We start from the raw sequence: 21,934 nt of genomic DNA, 5'->3' as shown, positions 1-21,934 counted from the left end.
CTGTTGAGCTGGAACCTCCTGTGCTGCAGTTTCCATCCATTGCCCCTTGGCCTATCCCAGGCTGCAAGTGAGCAGAGCCTGTCCCTGTCCCCTCCCTCCTGCCCCCCAGCCCTCAGCTATTGAGAGACATTGATCAGATCCCTCTCAGCCTTCTCCTCTCCAGACTAAGCACCCCCAGGGCTCTCAGCCTCTCCTCCCCAGGCAGTGCTCCAGTCCCTTCAGCATCCTTGGAGCCCTCCCTTGCACTCTCTCCAGCTGATCCCTGTCCCTCCTGAACTGGGGAGCCCAGAGCTGGATGCAATATTCCAGGTGTGGTCTCACTAGGGCAGAGTAGAGGGAGAGGAGAACCTCCCTGGCTCTGCTGGACACACTCCTCTGAATGCCCCCCAGGACCCCATTGGCCTTCTTGCCCCCCAGGGCACATTGCTGTCCCATGCAGAACTTGCTGCCCACCAGCACTCCCAGCTCCTTCTCCTTGGGGCTGCTCTCCAGCAGATCCCCTCCCAACCTGTCCTGGTGCCAAGCCTGTACCCCACATTGCTCAGTGGGACTGAGGGCAGGTCAGTGTTGTCCACCACAGTGCTGGGGCAGGCTTTGACAGCCCCCACCTTTCTCAGCACCCTCCCTAGGCCCCAAGTGTGGCTCCAGCTGCCTTCAGGAGTTCACTCCCACCCCAGCTGTCTGAGCTGTGACCCAGGGCAACTACCAAGGCTCTGCTGAAAGCTGAGGGACACCCAAGCTTCAAGGTAAGCTTTATTTGCCAGGAGATGCTCTCCCAGGGCTTACATCACACATTCTCTCACCCAAGCTTAGCCATGTGTGTGGCACATGTTTCCAGAGCCAAGGGGCTGCTGCTGGCTGCCATCAGACCAAAGGGGCAGAGCCTGGCAGTCACTGCCCAGCAAGGGACACTGAAGGCACTGGAAGGCACTTTCCAGCTCCAATTCTCTTGTGCTGCCTGGGCCCAGCAGGGGAACACTCCTCAGGCAGCTCAGCCAGCAGCTCACTCTCCTTCCCAAGATGCTTGCAGCAGCTGCTGACTGTCTGACATCCTCCCAGGAGCAGCACTGCCAAAGCAATTCCCCTCCTTCATTTGGGTGGCAACATCAGGGCTGCAGTTAGGCTCCTGAGCACGCACTTAATGTTTGCACTTTGCTCATCTTCGTGGAGCTCAGGGCCCCTGCCAGGGGATACAAGTGCCACTGCCCTGGCTGCAGCTGGCACCTCTGCCACAGGTAACCTTGCAGGAGGGGTTTTAGCCAAGGTGCTCCAGGGCCTCTTCAGGAAGCTCTGCTGACATTTGCCTGGGGGAAGCTGCCTTTCTCCAAGCACATTTCCCCTTGCAAGCGATTGGCAGCCCCAGGGGAAGCTTTGGGCTGTGCCTTGTGGTGCTGAGCCTTGACAAACCTCAGCAGGTTGACCACAGCAGCTGGAGTGACTCCAGGGATGCGGCTGAGAGCCCCAATCTGCATAGGAAACACCAAGGGGTTATCCAGGAGCACAGCTGCAGCTGGGGAGAAAGGGGAGACAAACCTCTGGGCACTCCTGAGCCTCCTCCTCCTGCCCCTTGGGAAGCCACAGAGGGGATTGCAGTGCTGCTTAGCCCTGCTGGGGGAACATCTGCACTGGGACCTGTGCTGGTTAATGTTTGGACCAATGACAGAGAGTGAGAGTAAAAGCACCATCGGCAGTGTGCAGGTGGCACCAGGCTGAGTGGTGCTGTTGATACCCCAGAGGGACAGGATGGGATCCAGAGGGACCTGGACAGGCTGCAGAGGTGGTGCCCAGGTGAACCTCATGAGGTTCAACCAGAGCAAGTGCAGGGTTCTGCACCTGGGCTGAACAATCCTCACTGGCAAGACAGACTGGGGGAGGAGGGGAGAGAAAGCAGCCCTGAGGAAAAGGACTTGGGGTGCTGGTGGGGGAGAAGCTGGCCAGGAGCAGGCAGTGTGAGCTTGCAACACAGAAGGCAAATCACAGCCTGGGCTGCATCCAAAGCAGCATTGCCAGCAGAGCCAGAGAGGTGATTCTGACACTTTGCTCTGCTCTGCTCAGACCTCACCTGCAGTGCTGTGTGCAGCTCTGGAGCCCTCAGCACGGGAAGGACATGGAGCTGATGGAGAGGGGCCAGAGGAGGCCAGGAAAACGCTCAGGGGCTTGGAGCAGCTCTGCTAGGAGGACAGGCTGAGGGAGCTGGGGGTGTTCAGCCTGGAGAAGAGAATGCTGCAGGGACACCTAAGAGCAGCCTGCCAGGACCTGAAGGGGCTCCAAGAAGGCTGCAGAGAGACTGTTTGCAAAGGGCTGCAGGGACAGGAGCAGGGACAATGGCTTCAAAGGAGAGCAGAGCAGCTTGAGATTGGATGTGAGGGAGAAGTTGTGCAGCAGGAGGGTGGTGGAACACTGGCACAGGTTGCCCAGGGAGGTGGTTGAGGCTCCATCCCTGGAGATCTTGCAGGTGAGGCTGGAGAGGGCTGTGGGCAAGCTGCTCTAGTTGGGGATGTCCCTGCTTGAGTGCAGGGGGTTGGACTGGATGAGCTGTGGAGGTCCCTTCCAGCCCAGCCCATTCCATGGTCTCACCGTCCGGGGCCGGCTGGCATCCAGCTTCTCTCGCACCTCCGCCGAGAGGGAGGCATCAATGGCAAAGTAATCCAAGTCCTCTGGCAGCTGCAGGCCTTCATCACGAAGTACTTCTTCTATTTCCTGCTGCTGGTTGGCCACACACCACTCATAAGCAGCTGTGATGGCAGATCAGGGAAGAAGGTGATCAGATATAGAGGGTTGGACTGGATGACCTCCAGAGGTCCCTTCCAACCCAGACCATTCTATGATGTACCTGAAAGAGCAGAGCACTTCCAGGAAACTTCTGGGAACAGAATGACCACTGAGGTGGTCAGAAGCTCCTAAGGAAGTTTTCAGCCTCACAGATTAAAGGAGCCTAACCCACATAGAATCATAGAATTATTAGGGCTGGAAGGGACCTCAAGGCTCATCCAGTTCCAACCCTCCTGCCATGGGCAGGGACACCTCAGACCAGAGCAGGGTTGCTCAGAGCCACATCCAGCCTGGCTGCAAAAACCTCCAGGGATAGGGAAGAAGTCCACTCTTTAATTCATTGCAGCAAGTGAAGACAGAGGGGTTGGCTTTCCCTCTCATCCCACCAAAGGATGTCTGCCTGACAGAGCAGCAAGGAGGAGAAAGCCAGGAAGGAACAGGAGGAACTGCTCTCACCCCACAGAGTGGAGCACAGGGGAGCACACAGGGCTGTAGCATTTGGGAAAATGTTTGTCTCACCTCCCTGAGTAGCAACAGGAAACACCAATGGAGCAGCTCAGCCCTTACCCAGCAAAAGGCAGATCCCAGCACTGAGAGCTCCCAGCCCTGACACTCTACCTTCTATTTTCAGTCTCTCTGCCAGTTCTCTCCACTGAGCAAGCTTTGCCAGGGGCTCTGGGACAGCCCTTGCCAGCACATCCATGTTGACCTCTTGGTATTGAAGGATGTCAAAGGCACTGCAGGAAACAAGAGAAAGTTTTTTTATGGCAGGAAGGAGTCACTTGTGGCAGACAGATTCACAGCTGTGCCCTGCTCAAACTTGCAAACACCTCAGCGCAGGACAACTGCAGAGCCAAGCTCACCTCCCACCTCTCAGAACACAGGGGAGATCTTCAAATCTTGAAGAGCTGCTCTGCTATGAGGACAGGCTGAGAGAGTTGGGGTTGTGCAGTCTGGAGAAGAGAAGGCTCCCAGGAGACCTTCTTGTGGCCTTCCAGGATCTGAAGGGGGCTCCAAGAAAGCTGGGGAGGGACTTTTGAGGGTGTCAGGGAGTGATAGGACTGGGGGGAATGGAGCAAAACTAGAAGTGGGGAGATTCAGATTGGATGTCAGGAAGAAGTTGTTCCCCATGAGGGTGGTGAGACACTGGCACAGGCTGCCCAAGGAGGTGGTGGAAGCCTCATCCCTGGAGGTTTTTGCAGCCAGGCTGGATGTGGCTGTGAGCTCTGGTGTGAGGTGTCCCTGCCCATGGCAGGGGGGTTGGGACTGGATGGTCCTTGAGGTCCCTTCCAAACCTGACAATTCTGTGATTCTATGACTCTAAGAGGAGCTCTTCATGAAAGATGAAGATCAAGACAGAGGGGACAGGTAAGGACTTCACAGGGAACCTTTCACACAGACCGAGACAGCCAGGTCTGAGTCACTTAAGCCAAATGTGAAATACAGGATGGGTAAGGGGAGCTGTGTCCAAGGACAGCTACCATCTGCCATCAGTCTTCAGCAAGCACTTGGTGACACTCTCAGTAAGGACAGCAATGACTGACTGGGCCACTGGAGTACCTCCTGGCTTGGGGTGCCTATGCCAGCAGCAGGCAAGGTGGCACAGCAAAACCACCAATTTCACCCTGATTCTATAGGCAGACACCAGCTGTCTGCTGCCCAAGGTGACAGAGCTGGAATGCTGCAGTACTCTCTGACATCTTGGAGCTGCTCTCCACAACTCCCTGAAAGGAGGCTGGAGTGAGGTGGGGCTGGGGCTCTTCTTCCAAGGATGAGAGGAAATGGCCTCAAGTTGTACCAGGGGAGGTTCAGGTTGGAGATTAGGAAACATTTATTTCCTGAAAGAGTGGTCAGGCACTGGAACAGGATGCCCAGGGAGGTGGTGGAGTTCCCCTCCCTGGAGGTGTGCAAAAAATGTGGCCATGGCACTTGGGGACACAGTTTACTGGGCACAGTGGTGTTGGGTTGATGGCTGGGCCTTTTCCAACCTTAACAATTCCGTGTTTCTACTGATGGCTTCAGGAGAGACAGATAGACACTGTGAAACCACTGGCCAGATGTGCTAATGCAGGTGTAGATGAAAGCAGAGAGCTTCAGAGCTGTAACCTTTACCTGGCAGGTGACCTTCGACTGCTACTGATGGGAACTTCTGGTATCAAGTGAGACCACTTGGAGATGCTGAACTGAAGGGACTTCAGGGTTGCAATTCCATCCTCTAAGGCAGTTCTCATCTTCACTGCTTGTTCATATCGCTGCTGGGACACACACCCAGCCTCCTCGAAGCCTGCAGAGACCATGGAGCATCAGCCACAGGACGAGCAAGGCCAAGTGCCAGGTGCTGCCCTTGGGGCACAACAACCCCAAGCAAGGCTGCAGGCTTGGGGCAGTGTGGCTGGAAAGCTGCTGGCAGAAAGGGAGCTGGGGGTGCTGATGGCCAAGCAGCTGAAGAGGAGGCAGCAGTGTGCCCAGGTGGCCAAGAAAGCCAAAGGCATCCTGGCTGGGATCAGCAATGCTGTGTCCAGCAGGAGCAGGGAGGGGATTGTCCCTCGGGACTCAGCTCTGGGGAGGCCACACCTGGAGTGTTGTGTCCAGTTTGGGACACCTGAATGCAAGAGAGATGTGGAGGTGCTGGAGCCAGGGCAGAGGAGGGCAAGGAAGCTGTGAAGGGCCTGGAGAAGAAATGTGCTGGAGAGAGACTGAAGGAGCTGGGGCTGGTTAGTGTGAAAGAGAGGAGACCTCCTGGCTGCCTGCAGCTCCCTGCAAGGAGGTTGTGGAGAGGTTGGTGCTGGTCTCTTCTGCCAGGTGATTAGTGCCAGAAGAAGAGGGAAGAGCCTCAAGCTGCCCCTGGGGAGGTTTAGAGTGGCCCTTAGGCAGCAGAGTGGTCAGGGCTTGGAATGTGCTGGGCACGGAGGTGGTGGAGTGCCCAAGGCTGGCTGTGTTTGAAGGTGGTTTGGCTGTGGTGCTTGGGGCTGTGGTTTAGGGGTGCCCCTTGTAGAGTAGGGTTAATGGTTGGGCTTGGAGATCCTGAGGGGCTTTTCCTGCCTGAATGTTGCTGTGATTCTGTGCCTGTGCCCCCAGGAAGGGCTGTAGCAGGCAGGGCAGTACCTCTGGGGGTGAGCCTGGCGTCGGCATTGTCCGGCCGCAGGGACATGCGGAACTCCACGCGGCTGCTGAACATCCGGTAGGGCTCACTGGTGCCCAGCGTGGTCAGGTCATCAATCAGGACCCCAAGGTAGCCCTGGGTGCGACTGACCAGGAAAGGAGGCTTGCCCTGCACCCGCAGGCAGGCATTGATCCCAGCAATCACCCCCTGGGCAGGCAGAGAGCAAGACACAGCCCCTGGGTTGGTCTCTTCCCGGGCAAACATCAGCACAGCTGCCTCCAGCACCCAGGTGTCACAGTGCAGCCTGCAGAGGAGTCTGGGATAGGCATCTGGGCAGCTTCTTGCTTGCCACCCCACTGCCTTAGGGGCTCCTTGGCCCCTGCTGGCAGGACTGGAGCCAATTCCCACTGCACAGCCCGGACCACTGCTTCCAGTGCCTTTTGCTACTGCAACCTCAGCTACAGCAACTGTAGGTACCTAAAGTTAAAACACCTGTGCAGGGCTGGAATGGAGGTGAGCAACCAAGGTCAGAACTCCTCTTGTCAGTTGTGCAGGCTGCCCAGAGGGGTTGTGGAGTCTCCTTTTTTGGAGACTTTCAAGAGCCATCTGGATGCATTCCTGTGTGGCCTGCCCTAGGTGAGCCTGCTCTGGCAGGGGGGTGGGACTGGATGATCTCTGGAGGTCCCTTCCCACCCCTACCATTCTATGATGTCAGTAGCAGAGCTGGGTGCCAAGGGCTAATGGCCAGGCAATATTCCCTTCCCAAGAGCTGGGTGGGGACACACAAAGGGATTGACTCACCTGGGCTGCAGCTTCCTCATAGCCTGTGGTGCCATTCACTTGGCCTGCAAAGAAGAGGCTCTGCACCAGGCGAGACTCCAGGGAGGCAGTCAGCTGTCGGGGATCCAGAAAGTCATACTGCACCCCATAGCCTGTGACAAGCAACCAGAGAGGTCTTTGGGAGGGATTTCACAGGCCCCTGCCTGTCAGCAATCTCTCAGGTGGGGCAGAATGACTCAGGCTGTCCACTCTCATTTATGATTGAAAAAAAATCACCAAGCTAAAAATGATCCCCCAAGATAAAAAACATCCACCAGGGAAAAAATAACACCAAGGAAAAAAAAATTCAGCAAGGAACAGCAAGGAAGGGAAAATCAGCAAGGAAGGGAAAATCAGCAAGGAAGGGAAAATCAGCAAGGAAGGGAAAATCAGCAAGGAAGCGAAAATCAGCAAGGAAGGGAAAATCAGCAAGGAAGGGAAAATCAGCAAGGAAGGGAAAATCAGCAAGGAAGGGAAAGTCACCAAGGGAAAAAACATCACTAAGGAGAAAAAAAAAATCACCAAGGGAAAAAAAAAAGATCACCGAAGAATGAAAAATCACCAAGGAAAAACCTCCCTGCATCCAAGGATGATGTTTAGTTTCCCCCTCCCATTGTTTTGCTACCCTCTAAACAAAAGCAGCACTTTGGCAGCTGGTAACCAGTGTGACCAAAAGGTTGAAAACCATTCTCCCCCTCACCTGGCTGCAACATCTTGGCTCTTTCCAAGCCTGGTATGGAGTTGATCACCTGCTCCTGGAGCTCAGGTGGCAGTGTCATGGACAAGCCCTGGGGGTAGATGACATTGGAGTCCAAGCCTTCAGGCTCCAGCCACACCTGGTGCTCTCGGTTGGGGAAGCGCAGAACCTTCGACTCCAGGGAGGGGCAGTACCTGCAGCAGGAGAGAGCCCTGAGGAGCACTACCTGCCAGGCAGGAGAAGTGACTCCCCAGCAGGAAAGCAGGAGACAGAGTTTCAGACAGTCCACACCAGCCAGGCTCCTGCATGCAGACACATCCTTACCTTGGGCCCCTGGTGGTCTCCCTGACGTGGTTGTTCAGGTGGAGGTTATCCTGGACAATCTGCTGGGCTCTCAGGGTAGTGCGGGTCAGGTAACAGGACAGCTGAGCTTCTGGCTGGAGGAGAACAGAACTTTACATCAACCCACCCACAGCACTGGGCTGTTCCTGAACACAGACAGCTGAAGAGTCTCTGAGGGCTTTCCTGTGACAGTTGGGTCACTGCCTGACTGAACAGGGATCTGCTGGAGAGAGCCCAAGGGAGGGCTACAAGGATGCTGAACGGCCTGGAGCACTGTCTGGTGAGAAGAGGCTGAGAGCCCTGGGGCTTGTTAGTCTGGAGAGGAGAAGAATGAGAAGGAATCTGATCCCACCCTCTGAGGGTATCCAGTCCAACCCCCCTGCCAGAGTAGGACTATAGAATACAGCACAGGTCACACAGGAACACATCCAGACAGGGCTGCAAAGGCTCCAGAGAAAGAGACTCTACAACCTCTCTGGGCAGCCTGCTCCAGGGCTCTGGGACCCTCCCAGTCAAGAAGTTCCTCCTCCTGTTGAGCTGGAACCTCCTGTGCTGCAGTTTCCATCCATTGCCCCTTGTCCTACAAACAGTGCTGCATTTCACACCAATCAGACTGTAAAAGTAAAGAGTTTGGCTCTCAGGTTGAAAGGGAAGAGCAGAAAGCTGCTTGCTTTTACAAGGAAACAAGTCATGTTTACCATGAGAGTGGTCGGACCCTGGAATGGGTTGTCCAGGGAGGTGGTGGAGGCCCCATCCCTGGAGGTGTTTAAGGCCAGGCTAGATGAGGCTCTGGCCAGTGTGAGGTGTCCCTGGCCATGGCAGGGGGGTTGGAACTAGATGATCCTTGTGGTCCCTTCTAACCCTGACTGATTCTATGATTCTAAGGCACCCAGAGCCCCCAGAAACATAGAATCACAGAATTGTCAGGTTTGGAAGGGACCTCAAGGACCATCCAGTCCCAGCCCCCTGCCATGGGCAGGGACACCTCACTCTAGAGCGGGTTGCTCACAGCCACATCCAGCCTGGCTGCAAAAACCTCCAGGCATGAGGCTTCCACCACCTCCCTGGGCAACCTGTGCCAGTGTCTCACCACCCTCATGGGGAAGAACTTATTAACATCCAATCTCAATCTCCCCACTTCTAGTTTTTGCTCCATTCCCCCCAGTCCTATCATTCCCTGACATTCTCAAAAGTCCCTCCCCAGCTTTCTTGTAGCCCCCTTCAGATCCTGGAAGGCCAGAAGAAGGTCTCCTGGGAGCCTTCTCTTCTCCAGACTGCACAACCCCAACTCTCTCAGCCTGTCCCCATAACATGCACCTCCAGTATGAAGACAGCCCAGCTCCCTTGCCCAGCTGGAGACTTCCCCAGCCCAGCTCCCCAGACCCACCTTGATCCACACAGCCTTGCTGAGGAAGCTGAAGGGCACCGGGGGGTTGTCAGCCACTCGCTCCTCCAGCCCCCTGAAGTCGATGGTGTCCTTGACAAGGCGAGGGGGGGTGCCAGTCTTCAGCCTGCCCATGGCAAACCCCAGCTGCTCCAGGGTGTGAGCCAGGCCCACGGCAGGCTGCTCCCCCAGGCGCCCGGCCGCCTGCCTCTCCAGCCCCAGCACGACTGCGCCCCTCAGGAAGGTGCCGGTGGTCAGGACAACGCTGCCAGCCCGCACCGAGCTCCCATCCCCTGCAACAGCAGGGAGGGCACCGGCCTCAGCGGGGCAGCAGCCTGCAACCGGGGGGCCCCTGGGCCCCTCTGCTCCAGGATGTGGAGTTGCTGGAAAGTGTCCAGAGAAGGGCAGCGAAGCTGGGGAGGGGGCTGGGGCACAGGGCTGGGGAGGGGTCTGAAGCACAGGGCTGGGGAGGGGGCTGGAGCACAGGGCTGGGGAGGGGGCTGGGGCACAAGGCTGGGGAGGGGGCTGGAGCACAGGGCTGGGGAGGGGGCTGGAGCACAGGGCTGGGGAGGGGGCTGGGGCACAAGGCTGGGGAGGGGGCTGGAGCACAGGGCTGGGGAGGGGGCTGGGGCACAAGGCTGGGGAAGGGGCTGGAGCACAGGGCTGGGGAAGGGGCTGGAGCACAGGGCTGGGGAGGGGGTTGGAGCACAAGCCCTGTGAGGAGTGACTGAGGGAGCTGGGGGTGTTAGGTGTTTAAGAAAAGCCTGGATGAGGCACTTAGTGCCACAGTTTAGTTGATTAGACGGTGCTGGGTGATTGGTTGGACTTGATCTTGGAGGTCTCTTCCAACCTGGTTGATTCTGTGATTCAGTTTAGCCTGGAGGAGGCTCAGGGGAGACCTCATTGCTGTCTACAGCTACCTGAAGGGAGGTTGTAGTTAGGTGGGGGTTGGTCTCATCTCCCAGGCAATCAGGGACAGAACTAGAGGACACAGTCTCAAGCTGTGCAGGGGGAAGTTTAGGCTTGGTTTTAGAGAGAAATTCTTCCCAGAAAGAGAGATTGGCCATTGGAATGTGCTGCCCAGGGAGGTGGTGGGGTCAGCGTCCCTGGAGGTGTTTAAACAAAGCCTGGATGAGGCACTTGGTGCCATAGTCTAATAGGGTTGGGTGATTGGTTGGACTTGATGATCTTGGAGGTCTCTTCCAACCTGGCTGATTCTGTGATACTCCTCTGATGGTGCTTACTGAGGGCTCCTCCAGCTGCCATTGGTTCTCAAAAACAGCCTTTCAAGAAGCAAAGCTCCAACAAGCAGCATGGCCTCAGCCCTGAATTATTCTTATTCACAGCATCACAGAACGTTAGGGGTTGGAAGGGACCTCCAGAGATCATCCAGTCCAACCCCCCTGCCAGAGCATTCCTAAACATGTGGCAGGTGACACCAAACTGGGTGGGAGTGTTGATCTGAGTGTTGATCTGCTGGAGGGTAGGAAGGTTCTTCACAGGGATCTGGAGAGGCTGGAGAGATGGGCTGAGGTCAACTATAGTGTGCTCAGATGTGATTGTGACCCTGTACTTGGCACTGGTGAGGCTGTACCTTGATTACTGGGTTCAGTTTTGGGTCCCTCACTACAAGAAGGACACTGAGGGGCTAGAGCTGGTCCAGAGAAGGGCAACAAAGCTGGGGAAGGGTCTGGAGAACAGGGCTGGTGAGGAGCAGCTGAGGGAGCTGGGGATGTTTAGTGTGGGGAAGAGGAGGATGAGGGGAAACCTCATTGCTCTCTACAGCTCCCTGAAAGGAAGCTGGAGGTGGGGGTTGGTGTCCTTAGTATCAAGTTACAGAGAGGAAATGGCCTCAAGTTGCAGCAGGGAAGTTTAGTTTGGATATTAGGAAAAGTTTCTCTTCCGAAAGAGTGGTCAGGGCTTGGAACAGGCTGCCCAGGGAGGTGGTGGAGTCACCACCCCTGGAGGTGTTCAAGAAACCTGTGGCCATGGCACTTTGGGACATGGTTTAATGGCCGTGGTGATGGGTTGCTGGTTGGAGTTGATGATCTTAGAAGTCTTTTCCAACAGAAACAATGATTCTGTTAACCCCAACACAGGAAACCCACTCTTGGGAAAAATTCCTACCCCGGCCTTTCTTTTGGCAAGCTTGTTTGCTGCAACAACAAAGCAGGACTCTGCCAGGCACAGGCCACCAGTGCCTTGCCATGCTGACAGCAGCTTGTGCCACTTACCAAACCAACCCTCAAACTGCAGCCTGAGATTCAGCATCAGTGGTCTCAAGAGCCACTGGAGAATCGATCTTATGGAGAATAAATCTGATGAGAAGCGACTGAAGGAGCTGGGGCTGGTTAGTATGAAAGTGAGGAGGCTGAGGGGAGACCTCCTGGCTGTCTGCAGCTCCCTGCAAGGAGGTTGTGGAGAGGTTGGTGCTGGTCTCTTCTGCCAGGTGATTAGTGCCAGAAGAAGAGGGAAGAGCCTCAAGCTGCCACTGGGGAGGTTTAGAGTGGCCCTTAGGCAGCAGAGTGGTCAGGGCTTGGAATGTGCTGGGCAGGGAGGTGGTGGAGTGCCCAAGGCTGGCTGTGTTTGAAGGTGGTTTGGCTGTGGTGCTTGGGGCTGTGGTTTAGGGGTGCCCCTTGTAGAGTAGAGTTAATGGTTGGGCTTGGGGATCCTGAGGGGCTTCTCCAGCCTGAATGCTTCTGTTTATGTGATTTTCTGTGAAATGAATGAACCCTCCCAACACCCAATACCTATCCAGGTGATGCTTGCCATTGTGTGACACATACTAACAGAGTTTAGCTCCTCCCTGGCCTAACCAGACTTGGCTGATCCCACTTTCTCCCTGATGCATCAGAGAGGTTCAGCCCAAAGGCTGCTCTTGGTGTAGAGCAACTGAAGCTGCTCAGTGAATGAGCAAAACATACCCAGGATGACTCCAATGACTTGGCACTTCCCAGCACAGTCTGCTTCTGGCTCTGCCAAGAGGAGATCCTCCACAGATGCCTCACGGACTGTCAGCAGCGGTGTGTTGAGGATTTCTTTCTGTCAGGAAAGGAGGTACTGCTAAAATCTAGGAAGTTATGAGACACAATGGGCAGCCCCAAGCCCTGCTGACTTCCACACCATCTGCTGCTCTCTTCCCTTTGCCATTCCTGCCAGGTCATAGCATCAGAGAATTGTCAGGGTTGGAAGGGACCTCAAGGACCATGCAGTTCCAATCCCACTGCCATGGGCAGGGACACCTCACACCACAGCAGGTTGCTCACAGCCACATCCAGCCTGGCTGCAAAAACCTCCAGGGATGAGGCTTCCACCACTTCCCTGGGCAACCTGTGCCAGTGTCTCACCACCCTCATGGGGAAGAACTTCTTCCTGACATCCAATCTGAATCTCCCCACTTCTAGTTTTGCTCCATTCCCCCTAGTCCTATCATTCCCTGACACCCTCAAAAGTCCCTCCCCAACTTTTTTGTAGCCCCCTTCAGATACTGGAAGGCCACATTAAGGTCTCCTGGGAGCCTTCTCCTCTCCAGACTGCACAACCTCAACTGTCTCAATCTGTCTCCAAGGGAGAGGAACTCCAGCCCTCTGATTGTGTTGTCCAGGGCTGCCTACCCACGGGGACTTATCTACTGTGGGAAAAATGGTCAAATACCAGTGCCTGAGACTTGGGCAGAGTCCTCCCGATACCTTCCTCTCCACCATGAAAGCGGCAGCCGGCCCTCCGGCCGGACTCTGTGCGGCTGTGCCTGCACACGGTGAGGATCTCTTTCAACAGGGCAATTCCAGGGCCAGCCCCACACAGCAGCTCTTTAACTGCCCGGCCTCAGCTGGGCTCCCACAGGCAGGTCCTACCCCCGCGCCGCAGCCAAAGTTCGCTTGTGGCCGCCCCGTCCCCGCCACTCTCACCTGCATCATCTCCTTGTAGAGGCCGCGATCGATTTGGGCGCGGAGGCCCCAGACAGCAGGGCCCTTGCAGCGGTTCAGCACTTTGTAGTGCACCCCGGAGCGGTCGCAAAGCCGCCCGCACAGTCCGTCCAGCGCGTCCACCTCCCGCATGAGATGCCCCTTCCCGATGCCGCCGAAGGAAGGGTTGCAGGACATCTCTCCTAGGCACGGCACACAGGGACACCTCTCACCACCGCCGCCGCAATCTCCCGCGACTTCCACGGCTTGGCGCCAGCACCCATAGCGGGCAGAACTGAGGCGGGACCGGCTCCCCGCGGCAACTTCCTCTCCCCGAGCCTGACCACGACCCAGGCACCCCGCAGGCCTTACCGATGGTGCTGATCCTGTGCGTGAGCAGCAGCGTGCGAGCCCCGCCGCGAGCGGCCGCCGCTGCCGCCTCCGTCCCTGCATGGCCCCCGCCGACCACCACCACCTCGTACCGCTGGGCCTCCGCCGCCACCTCGCTGCCCGCCCGGCAGTGCCTGAGCGGCGGAGCCGAGGGGAGCGCCAAGCGGCGCCAGCTGCTCCGCACCAACATGCCGGTAGCGCCAAGCCGCCCCGCAGCCGGCTGATGCCTACGACCGGAAGCGGAAGCCCGGGGCGGGACGGGGCAGAACGGGGCGGGGAGGGGTAGTGGAGAGGGTGGGGCGGGGCAGAACGAAGCGGGGCGGGGCAGGGCAGGGCAGGGAGGAGCCGCCGCAGCTGCGCCTCTGTTGGTCGGGAGTGGCTGGTGAGGTATGACCGGCGTCGGTGCTGCTCATCCTGTTCTCGCCCCGCCGGCAGGTGGGGCTGCTGGGGAGCGGGAAAAGGCGCCGAAGTGATTGGAGAGTGGCGGGCGGACGCGTTCCGGGATGGCCTGGACCAGCCCATCCCGGCTGTTACTGTCAGAGCTTTCCCGCGCACGGACCGCCAAGCAGGGCCAGGTAGAGACGGGCAGCGCAGCTGTCTCGGTTCTCCCCGAGCGGGGCGGTCGTTTCGGTTCCTCGACGGGGACGCGCTGCCTAGAAGAGGAACTTATCTGAAGGGAGAGGCGGGAAATCTCCTCCGGTGGTGCCGCGTTCCTGCGGAGGCGGAGCGGAAGCAATGGACGGTGCCGGCGGCAGAACGGAGCGTGGCAGGCGTAGGACACGGCCCGCAACCCCGCGGGGACGGGGAGCAGCGAGGGCCGTAGCCCGCAGCCCCTCACAGGTCTGCAGCAGCCCGGGCGGGGCCGCGACACTCCAGGCGCCGCAGAAGGACGGAGCCACTGCCCAGCGCTCCCGCCCAGCGCGGCCAGCTTCCACCGTCAGGAGCCTGCCGGCGGGCCCGGCAACAAACGGCGGAAGGGCGCCTCCAGCCTCTCGGGGCAGGGCACCATCCACCAGAGCCCCCGCGGCACAGAGGCGAGCGGCGGTGCCCGACGGGGCGGCCGCTGCCGCCGTGGCCGCTCCCCGCTCTCTGTCGGCAGCGGGAGCCCTACGCCTCCGGCAGGTGCTGTCGAGGCTCACCCTAGGCCGCCAGGACGTGTCGGAGGCGTCGGGATTGGTGAACCGGGTCATCTTAAAGCTGACCGAGGCCATCCGCAGCCAGGGCGGCAGCTTCAGCTCCATCGAGCAGCTGGGTGCCGGCAGCTACTATGAGCACGTCAAGGTGGGTTGCAGGGTCGTCGAGCGAAGGTCGGACCGGGCTCCGGGCTGCTGCGTTGGTGGCGGCAGGTGGAGCCCGGCAGCCCCGCCGGCTTCGCGGGGCTCGTGTCCTGCCACACCAGCTGCCAGCCAGCCCTTCCCTACGAGGAAAGCCGTTCCCGGTTGCTGCGTTAATTGCCAGCAGTCCTTTAGGGAATCGCTGAGTGAGTGCCAGAAGGGACGCGCGGTCAGGAAGCGCCGCTGCCCGAGCGGGATTGGCAGTAAAGCCGCAGCAAGCTCTGCCGGGCACGCCGTGAGCCCAGTGCCAGGGGAGGGGCGGTGGAGGTGGCAGTGCACGGAAGGCCTTCTGCCCGTTTCTAGCTCCTAGGCTTCCCCCAAAGCAGGTGCAGTAGCAGTACCTTCATTTCTCTGGTGGCAGCTCCAGCTGAAAGAAAGTCAGACGTGGGGACAACTTAAAACCCCAAACAACAAACTCCTCAAAACCAAACTCATTTTCAGGCACAGTACTGATTTGCTTCGGGTGACCCTGCTCTAGCGGGGGGGGCTGGATCATCTTCAGAGGTCCCTCCCATTTTGTCATTCTGTGGTGCAATTTTTCTTCCTCACAGCTGATTCCTATGTGCAAAAGGATGACTAATATCTGTATTCTTTACTAAGAAAAGCTCCAGAGCCATAAAACTCTTAAAAATTAATAGGTTGTAAAGCTGGGAAGTGAACTGCTAGCAGTAAATTGCTCTTCTCCACTCGAGCACACAGCCATCTTTCAATACAGATCCACAAGGAAAAAACCATCATGAGTCTAAAAGCGTAAAGAGAATAACACCCAAGCTGCAGGCTGACTGTTGTGTTCTTGTACTCTGCAGATATCTGAACCAAATGAGTTTGATATCATGCTCGTCGTACCTATAGAGAGGCTTCAGCTGGAGGCCAGTGATGACACTGGAGCCTTTTACTACCTAAAGTTCAAAAGAAGCCCTAAAGAAAAGTCTTTGACCAAGTTTTTAGACGAAGATGAAAAATTATCAGCCTCCAAAATGCTTGATGCATTAAGAGAAATTATTAAACGAGAAGTTAGAAACATCCCAGGTAAGTCCTGGCTGAGCAAGCTTCACCCAGCAGTGCTAACAGTGCAGCTCTTGCCTTGTTCACAAACTGATCTCTCCTGCCAGCAGGAGAGATCCCTGTGGCAAGGGAGCTGTAAGCGGAGGCCCTCCTGTGCCCGTCTCAAGCTTGCTCTTGTGCTGAGAGCCACCACACAGAGATGGGAGCTGAGCATAGGATGTGATGAATCCTTTGCTCCTCTCCCTGTGTGGAAATAAGGAATCTTAGGAGGTCTGGCCCCTGCCTGCTGCTCAGTGTGTGTGTTTGGAATCTTTCAGCTGTGTACAAAGAGCCAAGCACTGAGCTGGGAGCCAGAGGAAGAGCTTTCATTTGTACCTAGGGCTGTTCTAGTGACTCAGTGTTTGATGTCAGGCTGTACAGAAATCAGCTTTCAGGCTGCTCCTCTTCTCCTAAGCCCCCAGAAACCTTGAGGCCCAGTCTCTTTGGTCTCCTTGTCTCCAAAGAGTGAAGCAGGTAGCTGCAGAGCATCAGTGTATCTCTGCCCCTGCAGCCACAGAACATCAAGCAAAGAGCAGTTCCAGAAGAGCTTCCTGTTTCAGACAGCTCCTCCAGAGGCCTTCCTCCCGTTTTATTTAAAATCAACAGCCTGGAGGTAGAGAGGCAGTGACTGAGCCTAGGGATGTACTCTTGATTATTTTTAAATTCCCCTAAAATAAAAACTCCAACAAAAAGTTTCTAATGTGTAAATGTAGAAACAAATAATTTTCTTTTCTGTTGTTAGATGCGGATGTAACTGTGAAAAGGAAGAAGCCTGGAAGCCCTGCAATAACTCTTCTGATCAGAAATCCTCCAGCAGACATCTCAGTGGACGTCATCTTGACTTTGAAAGTTAAGCAGAGTTGGCCATCCAGCACAGAGGAAGGCCTCAAAATCGAGCAGTGGCTGGGAAGGAAAGTCAGGAGAGACTACAGACTTGAACCACTTTATTTAGTAGCCAAACAAAACAAAAAAGAGAAGGTTCAAAGAGGTACGTTGAATACAGGCAGCTTATGAAGTAGCTTTTCTAATAACAAGGGCTGTAAAGAGGGGATCCAGAGTCTGTTCAGAATTCTGCCTTCCAGGTACAGATCTAGGGGGGATTTAATCTACAGACTTAGAGGGGATTTAATAAATGTCTATCAATAGTTGAGGGCTGGGGGTCAGGAGGGAGGGGACAGCCTCTGCTCACTTGTTCTCTGTGATGTACAAGGGGCAATGGATGGAAACTGCAGCACAGGAGGTTCCACCTCAACATGAGGAGGAACTTCTTGACTGGGAGGGTCACAGAGCACTGGAGTAGTCTGCCCAGAGAGGTTGTGGAGTCTCCTTGTCTGGAGCCTTTGCAGCCCTGTCTGTACGCATTCCTGTGTGACCTGTGCTGGATTGTATGGTCCTGCTCTGGCAGGGGGCTTGAACTTGATGATCTCTTTGGGTGCCTTCCAACCCCTGACATCCTGTGACCTATACATTACCCTGGGTATGTCCAGATTAAAGGTGTGTGAAATACCTCTTAAAGACATCAGATTTGTGACAAGGCTTGCCCTGTACTTAAACCTAAAGTCCAAACTGCTCTGCCAGTCATACACTGCCAGGTATACACTGACTACTGGAACAGGCTGCCCAGGGGGGTTGTGGAGTCTCCCTCTCTGGAGATATTCAAACTGCACCTGGATGTGTTCCTGTGTGAGCTGCTCTAGGTGCTCCTGCCCTGGCAGGGGGGTTGGACTGGATGAGCTTTGGAGCTCCCTTTCAGGCCCTGGCATTCTGTGGCCACTCCTGAGTCTGACATCTACGAGGTCAGACACGTGGACAGGGAGTTCTCCTGTGCTGAACTTTAACAGCCATATTCACTCCTTTGATTTCTAAGAGAAAAACAGATTTCCAAAAAGGCAGGGAAACAGCCCTGTAGGTGAGACTGCATACACAGGTTAGATGCTTCTGGAATAAGAAAACTCCGTACTTCTCTAGCAAGATGCACTATTTCTCACTGAGCCCTGCTCTGGTTACTACAGGCATTCCTTTTTTTCTCTAGAGCACTGTCACACCAAGCCCTTAATGTGTAGAAATACCGCAGCTCCTCATGGTGTTATGAGAAATGAAGATGTAATCAAACAGAGCTCAGGCAAACTAAATTAGTTCTGGGTTTTTTTTTTTCTTTTTCTTCTCAGCAAACCCATCTTAATAACAGCAAAGAAATTGTTCCTGCTCTGCTGGGCTGCCTCTTCCTGGGAAAGCTCAATGCAAAGAGCAGCAACCAAACAGGCAAGGGAAACAGGTCTGGATTACCTAAGGAGACCAGAAGTTGTTGGTGGTTTAAAAACAGAGGCTTTGTCAATCCTTGCTTGTAGAAACAGGTGGCTGAAGCCCCATCCCTGGAGGCATTTCAAAGAGGCAGAAATGTGGTGCTGAGGGACATGGTTTGGCACCAGCCTTGGTAGAGTCACAGAACAGTTGGACGTGATGCTCTTGAAGGCCTTTTCCAACCAAACCTCTACTCTATGACTGTACAAGCAGCATCACAGAAAGAAAGAAACTGAAACCAATGGTGAAGATTTTTTAATTCAAGCCCAGAATGATGAGGTAGCAAGGCAGGTGAGGCAGGATTTCCAAGGCAGGAATTCCGAGGCAGAAATTCCAAGGCAGTAGACTGCTGTGAGCAGTTTCATTCCCCAAATCCTGTTCAACAAATGCAGCAATGTCTAGACTTAAGATGTTAAAGGAAATCCAAACAGCCTTACCTAGACCTTAAAGCATCCAACAACTTCATTCTGTCCTCTGTTAGGAACATTCCAGTTGTGTTTGGGTAGGCAGCTGAGACAGAGCTAACCAATGGAAGCCACTGAGTTAGGCTTCATTTGTTTTAGTTCCAGGCATTTAACTGCTGTGTAACAATTTACCAACCTTCTACTCAACTCCAGGAAATTACTGGCGACTCTCTTTCTCCCACATTGAGAAGGCCATGATGAACAACCATGGCAACACAAAGACCTGTTGTGAATCTGATGGAGTAAAGTGCTGCAGGTCAGTGTTCCACATCACTATTTTCCTTTAAGCTTGGGTGAGGCAGGCCAAGCACTGCACAGGACTGCTGCAGGTGCACATTTCAGAGTGTTAAACACAGAGAGCTCTCTGCCAGTTTGCTGATGATAGCAACCTGGGATCTGGAGTGCTGCCCTTCAGAGAGGCCTGGGCAGGCTGGAGAGTTGGGCAGAGGAGAAGCTGGTCAAGTTCAACACTGTAGCTGGGAGGGTATCACCCCCTGCACCAGTACAGCTGAGGGGTTGATCTGCTTTAAAGCAGCTCTGCAGAGCACCCAGATGTACTGGTGAATAGCAAGTTCACCATGAGCCAGCAACGTGCCCTCATGGTCCAGAAGGCCACTGGGCTCCTGGGGTACATCAAGAGTGTGGCCAGCAGGTAGAGAGACATTCTTCCCCTCCCTCTATCCTGCACTGGTGAGGCCACACCTTGAGCACTGGATTCAGTTTTGGGCCACTCACTATAAGAAAGACAGTGAGGGGCTGGGGAGTGTCCATAGAAGGGCAATGAAGCTGGTGAAGGGTGTGGAGAACAGGGCTGGTGGGGAATGGCAGAGGGAAGTGGGGGTGTTTAGCCTGGAGGATGCTGAGAGGAGACCTCACTCTACTTCTCCCTGAAAGGAGGATAGAGCAAGATGGGGGTCTTATCCCTAGTATTGAGAGAAAGAATGAGAGCAAATGGCTTCAAGGTGTGCCAGGGGAAATGGAGGTTGAATATTAGGAGAAACTTCTTCCCTGAAAGGGTTCTCAAGGACTGGAACAGGCTCCTGAGGGAGGTGGTTGAATCCCCATCCGTGGAGGTGTTTAAAAGACAAGAGATGTGGTGCTGAGGGCCATGGTTTGGCACCAGCCTTGGCAGAGTTAGAGAATGGTTGGACTCAATCACCTTGAAGATCTTTTCCAACCAAAGATTCTGTGCTTCCTGAAAATGTTAATTCAATTAGCATAAGAGCATCCTGAGCTGCATCCAAAGCAGCGCTGCCAGCAGAGCCAGAGAGGTGATTCTGACACTTTGCTCTGCTCTGCTCAGACCTCCCCTAGAGTACTGTGTACAGGTCTGGAGCCCTCAATAAAGGAAGGACATGGAGCTTAGAGGGTCCAGAGGAGGCCAGGAAAATGCTCAGGGGGTGGAGCAGCTCTGCTAGGAGGACAGGCTGAGGGAGCTGGGGGTGTTCAGCCTGGAGAAGAGAAGGCTGCAGGGACACCTAAGAGCAGCCTGCCAGGACCTGAAGGGGCTCCAAGAAGGCTGCAGAGAGACTGTTGGGGATGTCCCTGCTGACTGCAGAGGGCTTAGACTGGATGAGCTTTGGAGATCCCTTCTGGCCCAGACCATTATTTTATGATTCTACTGCTATCATCAACAATGTGCACTTAAACATGTAAAACAGATTTAGAATGATGTAGGAGGTACCTAATAAATTCTTATTTCTGTAACAGGAAAGCTTGTCTTAAGCTTCTGAAGGAGCTTCTAGAGAAACTTAAACTGAAATATCCAGAAAGGCTGGAAAAAATCTGTTCCTATTATGTCAAAACTGCTTTTTTCCACTCATGTGTCATGTGGCCAAAGGACACACACTGGCCTGTGGGAGGCTTGGAGCACTGCTTTCAGAGGTCCCTGAAACATTTTCTGGATTGCTTGGAAAGGTCTCACCTGCCACACTTTTTTGTTCCCCAATACAACTTGCTTGGCCCAGAGGATAAAGGCAGCAGTGAGTTCCTTTTGAGACAAATAAACCTTGAATGGAACAATGGATTCCCAATATTTCAGGACACGTCCTAGGAACACAGCTTACAGGAACTGTCTATTCCTGCACATTTGCTTATTTAAAACTGGAATTTCTGCATCTTAAGTTATTCCTCAGCAGCCTGATACTACAGAACAAAACAACAATCCGAAACTACTCAACCAAGAACACTAGGACAAAGCTGCATAAAAGGAAAAGTTTGCTGAGAAGGGAGGCTCCTGCTTTTTTCCTCTTCCTGCTTCTCCTCATGCCTGGAGGGACTGGCTCACTACCACCCTGCTCCTGAGGACTGCTCTTCCTTTTATTGTGACTGCTTTGCAGTTGCTGGGTCAGGTGTAACTTTGCATATTTATATTGGCATTGGTATAATTTTCTATTATATTAAATGTATTTCCTGTTACTAGTATGGTGCAAGTGGTAACTACGCAGGATTTGGGAAGCACTGCGCTGGAACTAAAGACATTTTCTGCTTTTCCTTAAAGCAGCCATGGGAAGTCCATCATTTTAGCCTACAGTTTGAAGGCAAAATAACCTACAGACTTCACTAATGTCCAGAGTTCCCTTAAATTTGTGAGCAAATAAAAGAGGGAAGGCCAAGAAGAACATGCAGAGCATCATTTTACTTAAAATATTCTCACCTTACCACATTCAGTTTACTAGTTTGTCATCTTCTCCTGTGACACCTGAGACAAGGTCTGACCAAGCAGCAAATGGAAGAACAGCTCCTGCCCAGATGGCTTCCAAAGAATGAAAACATTCCCCATTATCATTAGCAGTCTGTCTGATAGAACCTGACATCTAGATGGAAATCAGCTTTCAAGGAAAGAAATAAAAGCAGACCTTCAAACACATTTTTTCTTTATGACTTTGTTAACATCACTCCAGTAAACTCATTGAGAAGAACAAGAGTAGAAACTCTTTTCCCCCCCACCAGTTAGCCACAAACAAACTTCCTGTGCTCTCCTCCATGAGGAGGAAGAGGGAAGTGCAGACGTCTCTCACAAAAGGCTTGAGACAAAAGTCTTAACGAAAGTAACTTTCAAAGTTGAAGCTTTAAAAGCAAAACCAAAACAAAAAACAACAAAAAACCAACCAACCAAACAAACAAAAAAAAACCCCAAAACACCACCAAAAGTCCAAACCAACCAAAACCCCCAACCTGCTTCAGCAAACACCAGTTACTGTAAAACACACAGGAGTTCTCAAATGATTTAAGTTATCCTTGGATATACTTCTGCATGCCAGCAGCAGATGGGGCAGCTCAGTGCCAAGCTACAGTATTTTTAAAGCACGCTGGACAAACATTGCTTACATTCACTAATCCAGTGCTCTGAAAACAAAAGGAAAAAATCATCATTTTT

At 54.2% G+C, this 21,934-nt stretch overlaps 2 protein-coding genes across 2 annotated transcripts; one reads left to right on the top strand and one right to left on the bottom strand.

Annotated features, from left to right (window-relative positions):
• Positions 1-780: 780 nt before the first annotated feature.
• Positions 781-13,602, bottom strand: MTO1 (mitochondrial tRNA translation optimization 1). The gene is given in 13 exon segments (XM_054393308.1): positions 781-1,321; positions 1,323-1,466; positions 2,578-2,735; positions 3,391-3,509; positions 4,885-5,056; positions 5,878-6,082; positions 6,677-6,807; positions 7,395-7,585; positions 7,716-7,828; positions 9,121-9,410; positions 12,042-12,159; positions 13,026-13,225; positions 13,395-13,602. Coding segments are annotated over 13 exon segments (2,115 nt in total). The 3' UTR covers positions 781-1,255.
• Positions 13,603-14,147: 545 nt separating this feature from the next.
• Positions 14,148-20,608, top strand: LOC128975823 (cyclic GMP-AMP synthase-like). The gene is made up of 5 exons (XM_054392883.1): positions 14,148-14,693; positions 15,553-15,775; positions 16,533-16,778; positions 18,709-18,811; positions 20,266-20,608. Exons 1-5 carry the CDS (start codon positions 14,148-14,150, stop codon positions 20,606-20,608), a joined length of 1,461 nt encoding a protein of 486 aa, XP_054248858.1.
• Positions 20,609-21,934: the final 1,326 nt, after the last annotated feature.

The sequence above is a fragment of the Indicator indicator genome, chromosome 2 (assembly GCF_027791375.1).
Source record: "Indicator indicator isolate 239-I01 chromosome 2, UM_Iind_1.1, whole genome shotgun sequence".
NCBI lineage: Eukaryota > Metazoa > Chordata > Aves > Piciformes > Indicatoridae > Indicator > Indicator indicator.
Note: the sequence above shows the minus strand (reverse complement) of the source record. Positions and strands in the feature narration are given on the sequence as shown.

Excerpts from the sequence above, each read along its gene's own strand:
- LOC128975823 (XM_054392883.1), top strand. The coding sequence starts at position 14,148 with ATGGACGGTGCCGGCGGCAGAACGGAGCGTGGCAGGCGTAGGACACGG. Across the intron at positions 14,694-15,552 it reads GCTACTATGAGCACGTCAAG|ATATCTGAACCAAATGAGTT; the intron begins GTGGGTTGCAGG and ends TGTACTCTGCAG. Across the intron at positions 15,776-16,532 it reads AGAAGTTAGAAACATCCCAG|ATGCGGATGTAACTGTGAAA; the intron begins GTAAGTCCTGGC and ends TTCTGTTGTTAG.